The sequence below is a fragment of the Pelmatolapia mariae genome, linkage group LG20 (genome assembly GCF_036321145.2).
Source record: "Pelmatolapia mariae isolate MD_Pm_ZW linkage group LG20, Pm_UMD_F_2, whole genome shotgun sequence".
NCBI lineage: Eukaryota > Metazoa > Chordata > Actinopteri > Cichliformes > Cichlidae > Pelmatolapia > Pelmatolapia mariae.
In genome coordinates this window covers 36,252,966-36,262,435 of record NC_086244.1, presented here as the reverse complement: position 1 = coordinate 36,262,435, position 9,470 = coordinate 36,252,966, and the positions used below count along the sequence as shown (strand labels likewise).

The window sequence follows — 9,470 nt, the reverse complement described above, 5'->3', positions numbered from 1 at the left end:
CAGGAGGAGGCTGCAGCGACTTCCTCGTTATTTCTCGCAGGTATCCCACTCCCTTCGTCGCCAGAACAATCCTTCCGGATTAAACAACAACAAAAGAAAGAGAAAAAAGAGAAAAAATTTGTTTTCGACGTGCACTCCACTCGATGTGAAAAAGAGCGCGAGACAAAACATAAGCGAAATGGGAGCGTTCAGGGTGCTGTTGGGGAGTTTACATTACATGGGACTCTACATGCAACTTAGTGTCTCCACGAGGCAAGCTGGACACGGCGAGATAGAGAACCACATCTCTGGGAACGGTAGGTGTGAGCTCCGCTTCGGACTTCTTTTCTTTCATGGAAAAGGAGGCTGTGGAGAGGGTGGCACAGGTGATGCCATCTGCTCATATGCAGAGGTGGAATTAAACAAAAGAGCAGCGCACGGGCTTGAGGCTGGTGCCGATGATGATGCCAACTAGTGCAAATGTGTGTTTTCTTTGTGTGTGTTTAGATTACTAAAAGTGCTTCTGTTTGTTGTTGTTGTTGTTGTTTTGCGTTCATGCATAAAATTGGAAATACAAAAAGTGTTCATCAACCAGTCAGACAGCAAGCTTTATCATTTAAATTTAGACCATTTCCAGTGAAATCTGATTCATGTGATCACCATTTTAATGAGTTGTGATCTTGTGATGCATGGCGAGCCAGCCAGCCCTCATGACTGGCATGATTTTGTTTTCTCTGAGTGCTGCGGCTTTCCACCAGTTCTGCTTATCCTCCTGCCTCCTGATCGGTGCGTGATTCATCCTGCCAGAGGAGAGGTGATGCCAGCTGACAGGTGGATGTTAATATTCTCTTGTCATATCCGAGTAAAATCTTTACTGAGGAACCTTTGATCTGGCTCAGATCAGCCCCCCTTCTTTCTCAGCAGGAGCTTTCCTAAATGGCCTCCAGGGTTTACGCTCGGTTACGTCATAAAGTCAAACACACAGTGAATGCCACAGCTCCCCAGTTTGTCCTGGCAACTTTGGCTGAGCCTGCCAATCTCCACAGGTGTCATGCTGCCAGCTTGGCAGATGTGCTTGGCAGGGTTGTGTTTGTCTGGGTCGAAAAAAGAAAAAGTACACTTTTCTTTCGGTGGTAAATGTGCACTCAGACTCTAAGGCACGCCATTCGTAATGTAAAAATGCACCTTAAAACATGATTACATCAAAAATGAGATGCAAGGTCTCTCAAACAAAGGCATAAATATAAAATAATGGAGAAGTGGCTGAAACCAGAGCTGTGAAAATGTTGATATTTTTGACAAAACAAAAAAACAAAAACAGAAAATAATCCTAAATATCTATAATACTCCTACAAATTTCACATTTGAAAGGTGTAATATGTAGGATTGTTAGTGTAAAACATTAAAAAGGAAGTGCCAGTTTCAACTAAATGTAAAAAAACCAAAACAATCAAAGACGTATTGTGAAAAGGATTTTATACTTCCTGTGTCTAGGGTCCAATTGGGTCCCTGTGGCATAAACATCATCACCGAACAGTAAGTGCGAGGAACTAGTCTGCAGAGAATTCACATTACGGTGCACCAAATACGCATGTGCTCAGGCAGTGGACTTCAAAGAAGTATAACAGGAATGACTATTCAGCCTTCAGGTCTCTAGCTGTCCGTGCCCGCAACCGATCCAGGCTTCAGTCTGTAAGCACGCTAACCAGCTAGTGCTGGTCCGTTGTATAATGCTGCTGTGAACCTAGCATAATCTAATTCTTCTGTCCAACATGAGAAGAAATAAGCAGCAGAGATCACATTCTTTTCCTTTACAGAGTCAATAATTCTGGCTACTTGTCAATCATATTGAAGGGCAGATCAATGATGAATGAAGTAGAAAAGCAGCAGATGCTGTATCTTCTGACGAGGAACCACTGGAGAGATTTTTTTAACCTAGCACTAATGGCTGCAGGTATGTCTCCTTACACTCTGCTTACAGCACTTGCCACCCCTCACTGCCACCCCGGCCATCAGCATCAGTCCGTGCAGAAGTCTGGAGGCTTACTTCCAGTAGCAAAAAAGATTGTGTAGCTCCACCAGCAGATCACCATGCAGGTTTACTGTTGGATGATTTGTTGCTAGACATGAACATTGGTTGCAGATGTCCACGTCCAGTAGAGATGAAACTAAGTTGGGCTAAGACATAAAAGTTGCACTTCTTAGGGTCTGGAATGGCCACTGCATACTTTTTTTTTTTTTTGAAGCAACAGCACCCCCTTCTAGATTAACGTGTTCAACATACTGCACCTTTAAAAGTCAGCAAATTCAAATTTTTTTAAATTGAATTTGATGAATGTGGTTCTGTAACAAGCTGAGCTGAACTCTTTAATGTGGTTTTATATATATCGTAGTCACATGTTAACAGGTGCTCATTTATGGAGGAAAAACCTTTGACCCCTTAACAGTTAACCATGTCACATGTTTTTGTTTAACGTTTACAGATGGATGAGGCTGTCCGTATCCACATATCATTAAGACTTTTGTCTGGGATCATTACTATCTCACTATATATTCGTTAAGGGGCTGCCTTGAGGTTGTACCTGCAGGGATCCAAATATATTGGATGCTTTGTGGTCACCACAGGGACTCCCTCTGGCAACATGATTTAGCAGCATCCAACCTGGTGTAAAGTCTGAGCTGGATTCTCATTATATACACCATTCATTAGATCCCTCACCCCCCTTTGTAGTCACATCCTAGCGAAACACTTTCTCTGTATTTCAGCTTAAAATATATATCATTTTGTTCCATATGGACCAACATGAAAAATATTTCATGACAGGTCGCGGTGCATCTGTAAAATAAGGACTCTGACTCCTTTCTTCAAGCTGAGTAACGTGCCTGTGGGAAGACATATTTTAGGACAGTGGGTGTGCAGGATTTTTATGGAAATGAGTGTGTGCAGATACACTTGTTTTTGTTTTGTCCTGGGGGTAAAAATGAGAGAAAAGAGGAGGGCAACAAGAGATTTAAAACTCCTGCAGAACCAAGTGCATTACCAGATTCATGTAGTCTAGTTCCTAATTGAAATACTAAATGGCCTTGCAATGTAATAATTAGTAAAGCACGGTGCATAATACTGTGGTATGGAGTTAAGTCTAATAGGATTTTCAAATGGATTGTTTTTCATAATGAGTGAGGAGGGTAGGAGCGATGAAGGTTCAGCGATTTTGATGGGGATAAACCCACCTGTAGTCAGTTAACACCTTTGTATTTGCAGAAGACAATTTTGCCATGACATCCATAGTTATGAGGTGAGTTCACAGCATGAGCTGCACCACCGTGAGTCATGTTCAACAAATGGCACGACAGGGTCAACTGAGGGAAATCGAGAGACCTTCATTTTCTTTCCCATTTGGCTCGTATTTGTGGTTTCTGAGCCTCTGGGGGTCATAATTCATCCTCGCTTTTCCTTTCCTGCATGAGCTGTATACAAAAGAGTGGGAACGAAGAGAAGCAAATAAAAGTGTCGAAAGAAAAACAGCTTGGAACTTTATGAAAATCGAGCAAGGATTTCCTGTCTGCATCTGCCCAGACGCTGTTTTAGTCTTTGATACTTTTCAATTAACTCCTAATTAGGAGGATGTGAAGCCATTATTCCAACCAATCAATTGGCTTCCAATCAGTGAGGGTAAATGAGCCATTGGGGGAAAATAACAATGTAAAACAAAAAAAAAGAAAGAAAGTAATAAGAAAACAGCGTTCAAGTTTGCATAACATTACCAGAGCTGTCTATGTATCATCTTTAACCCCTTTTATTCAGCATAAAACCATTTTCCGAGGTAAAACAGGTCATGTTAAAGAATAGATGTTTGTGAGCCTTCACTTAACACCATTCATTTATCTTCACAAAAGTTGACCTTTGCCACCAGAGAAACCAGCACCACTTTCCCATTAATTGATTGGATTAACTATTTTTCTCTGTTCAACAAGTGAATTATGCTCCATTCAGTGAAGGAAGAATGTTTTATGGCTGCTGCACTGTCTTAAAAGGCTTCAGGCATGGCTGCCCCTCCACAAAGTGACAGTTATTTGAGAAGAATATAGTAAATGGGCGCACGAGCATACCCCCCCGCCCCAAACAATCTGGCACACATGCAGCCACAGACTGTGATGGTTACACCTCCTTTACAACTGTTCTTACCGACTGAAACGCCCTTTTTGAGGATTTGTTGCATTATAAATATAGGAGGTGCAGATGGGACTTTCACTGAAGGCAAACTGGAGCACCAATTAATGACATCACAATACTGTTAGACTATTAAAAATTTAACAGCAGCCAACACAGTATCACTGGCAAACACTGCGCAGCAGCTTGCAGGGTTTACTCCTGTCTTCTATGGAATCGCACACCAAATGTCGATGTCTGCTCATCGCTGCACTCGCGGTTCACATGTGATGGCGGTGCATCAGTACATGATACTGGGGCTCCATACATCATCACTGCAGTGACTACAAAGAAGAATGGCTGTCGTAAAAAAAAATAAAAGCCAGTCAGGTGCACTGATTTACTGTTACTTATATAGAAGACTGAACTGGGTCAGCTAATATGGGCACCTATCCAAGTAGCACTGAGTAAACAATGCGTCGTATTTGCTTTTTCGGGAATAATTACCAAAACAGCTGCTTCATCTCAGAGAGATTTTGTAACAATATTCAGTTAAATAAAAGGTAATGAAGAAAATGAGAGCAGTGTTTCAGTTTTCACATCTGCTCCTCAGTCTGTTAGTGAGTCATACTTCAACTTTGGCCTCGTGACCGTGGGCCATGCATTTACTAGCCTTTCCAAGAGAACACAGAATAAATTCTTTAGACGCAAAATAAATGCACTGCACGTGTTACTGTTTAGTGCTAAATTTTACGGCTTATTAAGCCAGCCCCATGATTATAATAACGTACTTTAATGGGCAAGCATTGATAAAGCATTTGGAAACTTAATGTGATTCTTGACATCATCCCCTGAATTACTAGCCCTATCCTTCCTTTGAGTGGGTGGAGAATAGATCAGTAGCTGAGCACATTGAATCCTGTTTCCAGTCAATCAGCCAGAGCTTTGTAGCTGGGATTAGGAACGTCGGTAAGATGTAGCCACCATAACTAACTGCCATGAGGAAATGGCAACATTGGGGATGAGTTGTACACAGCTGCAAGTCATCTTACAGAAATAACCACTCTTAACAGAGCTAAGCAACAAACTTGAGGTGGTTGCATCAATGTTTATTTTTATGTCTCAGGCTGCTTTGTTAACATCGGGGAAAAGATGGTTTCCTGGGTTAATACGTAGAAGGTGAATATTGGATTCAAGAGCAAGGCATATCTTAATTTTTACAATATTCAACAAAAACTGTGATCTACAGTTTAAAGATCTGTTAAAGTTTTGTGTAACGAGTTAAAGAGGATAATAAATAGGATTCAGGACACAGGGTATAGTGCGCTGTACACCCCAACCCAACACTGCATATGGGGGTTTACAACATTGTTGATAAATGTGATTGATTTGGCAATTAACAGATGAATTGAGTGCAGGTTTGATAAACATTTGTTTGAATTATTTATTTAAAAAATGCTAAGAATTTGAGGTTGCTGGCTTTTTCTTTTTGGTGCCATAAATAAGATATGTTTTTTTTTTTTGTTAGTGTTGATGGGGAAAAAACAATAGCTTTTGAAAAACTGTGAAAATTTCAGTTTTTCACAGACACTTAACAATTAATCACTAAAAATCTAATTATTTGGAAATGAAACTATCAGCATTCCTTTGATGCACCACCATATACAAGCCTCTGTTTATTCTACCTCTCAAATGATTAGACTGTGTCAATAAGATGGCTAATTTGACAATATGTGTTGGGTTGTTGTTTTTCTTCCTGATAGGTTTTGTAGCCTGAATTTCCTTCAGGCGTATACTCTCTCTGTCTCTCTGCTACTGTCAGTGAATGCGCTGCACAGAAAGTGATTCAAAAATAGAAAAAGAAGGCCTGTGTCAGAACAAACAGGAAGGACGGTTGAGGGACAGGCTGACAGTTTTAAAGCTTGTTGGTGCTCAGCAGTAGGTAGAGCCAATGCATTTAGGTCCTGACCTCAGTATATACTCCTCACTGAGGAGACAAGTGCTGGAGGGCAGCCTAGGATAAACTACACAAAGGAGAGAACTTACCACTGTAGCTGCACCTTCCCTCTGCAAAATACACAGCTTAGTTTTCTCAGGAGTTAAAAATCAATCTTTTTCATGTCTTCCCGACTTTCCTGCACATCTTTTCGTGAACAAAGTGTACTCAGAATGGTAATTCATGATATTTCCACATTAAGAGGCGCTGGTTCTTCCTGCTCTTCGCCATTCGCTGATAGCTACGTCTTCATGATAGCTGTTTAATTTCAAGCACTGCCACATAGTAGTGGAAACTCTAGATTATTATTTATTATTTTGAAGTAATAAAATAAAATGTGAAATCTCTTAGTCATAGTCATAGACGTAATCAATTTGATGGGTCGTGCTTCTTCCTAGGGGTGGCATAATTAACCCAAAGGCTCCTTCAGTTACCAAAAGCAAATAAACACCTAGGCACTGCTGAGAGTGAAAATATTTGGCATTTCTGAAAACAAACTCTCAAAACCTTGAGAGCTGCTTTAATTAACACAATTAAAGACTAGCTGAAAGTGGTGTTTTGGAGGGTCAGGTTGGTAATGATCAGCAACTTGGTGGGTAGCTACTTTGGTATTGTTAGTCTCAGCACAGCACGACTGCTCAAGTTTTTGATTTGTTTCACGGTCAGATTTAAATTGCTTTCCTTAAAGTATCCTGAGCTTAAACTAAGCCAGCAAAGAGTCTTAGATGGGAACGTCCATAATAACGTTACTTCAATATAGTTTTGGACACTAATGCGATTTTTGTTACTTTAGCTGTTTATCTAAGCATAGTCAAGTTATAGCTACATGATGACTGTGCGGTGATTTAGATTTAGATTTAGATTTAGATTTTATTTATGCTCAATTCAGTTCAGAACTGAAGAAGCTTCTCGGATGAGAGGTGAAACGTCTTCAAGAGACGCTTTTCTTTTCAAGCTCCTTAGACTACGATGACCTGGATGACTGAGAACCTTCACAGACAACAGAACAGATCCATAAGCTTCTGCCTCTCAGATGTCTGCAGCTGGTAAAAGTAGTCCCTGTTCTTTGTAGCCTTGGTGTGCATAGTGACACATGAACCAGTTCTCCACCTACTACAGGTTGCTCGCTAAGAGAAACAGAGCCAAACAAAAGCTACAGCCACCAGCGGCAGTGCAAGACAATGGGGTAAAGACTGCTTTTATGCTCGCCACTTACCCCCTGTCGCACAGTGGCATGCGCCAAAAATGATGTCACATCCGTTGGCATTCACTGTCGTTTCACAGCGACACTGATAGCGACGCAGATATACAGAGGGATATGTTGCAGCAGTCTGAAAACTAGAACCTCTTTGGAAAAAACACTGCAATGTCTTTGCTTCCAGTTTTGACCCTTCCTTTATCAGAGCTGATGTGAGTGTATTGTCTTAGTGGTGACGCCTGTTCTTCAGGAGAATACTGCAGTGGCCTTAACAGCAAGCATAAATAGAAATGATTCTGTGAGGATATTGCGGTGGCGTGTGAAGCGACCAGGATGAATGGCCAGAGCACTCTCTTAACCTGAGTAGCCAGCCACAATTTATCTGGTTAGCCTTTTAAAATAAAGCCAAAGTATGGCAAACAGAGGTGGGCTGTGATAGTATTGTAATTATTTAACAGTGTCTTAGAAACTCATATGATTAGTCACAGACATTGTCACTTATTTCCTGACAGTAACAGCTGCATGAGCACCCCAGGCGGTCTTTGTGTGGTGAAAATTAAATGCTCATAGTGTTTTTGAATACATTTTTCAGTGAGTTGCTCTTTAAGGATTTTATCAGTTTAGTCGATTAACTCTAACAAAATTGCAGTTAATGAAATTATAACACAATGACTGACTTTAGGGAAAGTCTGGCTTATGCAGTCTTGCCGCTGTCATAGGCCATTACTGTACTTGGAGTGATGTGAATAAACATAAGGTTAACCTTGCAGGTTTTGAAGTGAAACTGCTCTTCTGTGGCTCCACCCAGTTTGTTTTATATTCATGTAGAAAGTGAATTAAATAAATAATGGATTTTAAGAAAAAATGGCCAGTTAAAAAAAAAAAAAAATAGAAAATGCCCAGAGCATTTAAATGTCACTCCTGCTATTTTATAGTTGTTCTGCGACCAGGAAAGATATTATGTGACAAAACAACACGGAGTCACTGAAGCCGATAAACGTGGCTAACCTGTATGGAAGCATGGCACCGGTTCAGGTGTTTTGCTCGTTGCTAGACAATGTGGTCTTAGACCTTCTGTGTCCTCCATCATTCTTACCTCTTCCTCCCTTTCCTCGGCTGTCACTGCTCGCCGTGTTGTGTGTACTACACTACGAGACCTCTCCTCTCCCTCGATCGGAACTGTCTTCAAAATCGGCACAAACAAGCTGCGGGGGTCACCCGGCAGTCAAGGACTCTCCCTCTGTCTTTCTGTGCAAGTACCTTCTGCCGCGCTCGTCCTTCGCTCTCTTGCAAAGACTTTATGGTTTTGTGTGTGCGTGGGTGGAGGTGGGGGTGGACACTTTGGGAGGGGAAATGATTGCAGACAGCTTCCAAAACTACACTTTCTCTGAGGTGTCTCTCTATGACAGAAACTCATCTCCGGGAACTCATCATCTGACCCGTGGATGTGTGCTGCGCGTGCACGCGTGCGAAGCCCTGTGGACGTTGTGTGAGAAATGATAAAAGCAGCTTTGACAGAGATGATCCAAACCCTCTGTGTTCTTTGTCTCAGTGTGTGCGCTTTGCATGGATGTACACTATTGAGTTGTGTGTGTGTGTGTGTGTGTGTGTGTGTGTGTGTGTGTGTATACGTGCCAAGTGATGGAGAGGGGGGATAGAGTATTCCCTCTACTCCCTCTCAGCATGATGATGTTGAGCGAAGTGCTAGGCTGTGAAGTCTTGTCTGAGAGAGTGTTGCTTATCTTCCATTAGACACATTACTGCCAACGTTGCCATCAAAGTAGAGACATACACAAAGACTCTCAGACTCAGAGAGAGTGACACACAAACACACACACACACTTCTCCTGGGGAGGCACTTGGCAGGATTCATCTGTTGGCAGTCTCACTGAAGGAGGAAGAGAAGGAGGAGGAAGGAGGCAGGCGAAGAGGGGAACGTTACGTATCCATGGTCCAGGATCAGTCATTTGCAGCCTGAAAGAGCTCCTCAGCCTTCAGCGGGGTGCCACATAATTTAGTGAAGTACCATTGTTCTCTGAAGAGTCCCTCTGATTTCTGCTGCTTTTTTTCCCAGAGTAGGCAGCTGTATTACAAGTTAGCTCAATGTTGATTCCTTATGACTCATTTTGGAAAACTGAACTGTTTTT

The 9,470-nt window shown here is 41.7% G+C and overlaps 1 protein-coding gene across 1 annotated transcript in view; it reads left to right on the top strand.

The window, feature by feature from the left end:
- LOC134618590 (V-set and transmembrane domain-containing protein 2-like protein) overlaps positions 1 to 9,470 on the top strand; it is a 54,573-nt gene continuing 45,103 nt past the window's right edge. The window contains exon 1 of the mRNA XM_063464056.1: positions 1 to 296. Within this exon, the coding sequence (XP_063320126.1) occupies positions 179 to 296 (118 nt within the window). The 5' untranslated portion in view covers positions 1 to 178. The remainder of the gene's footprint in view (positions 297 to 9,470) is intronic.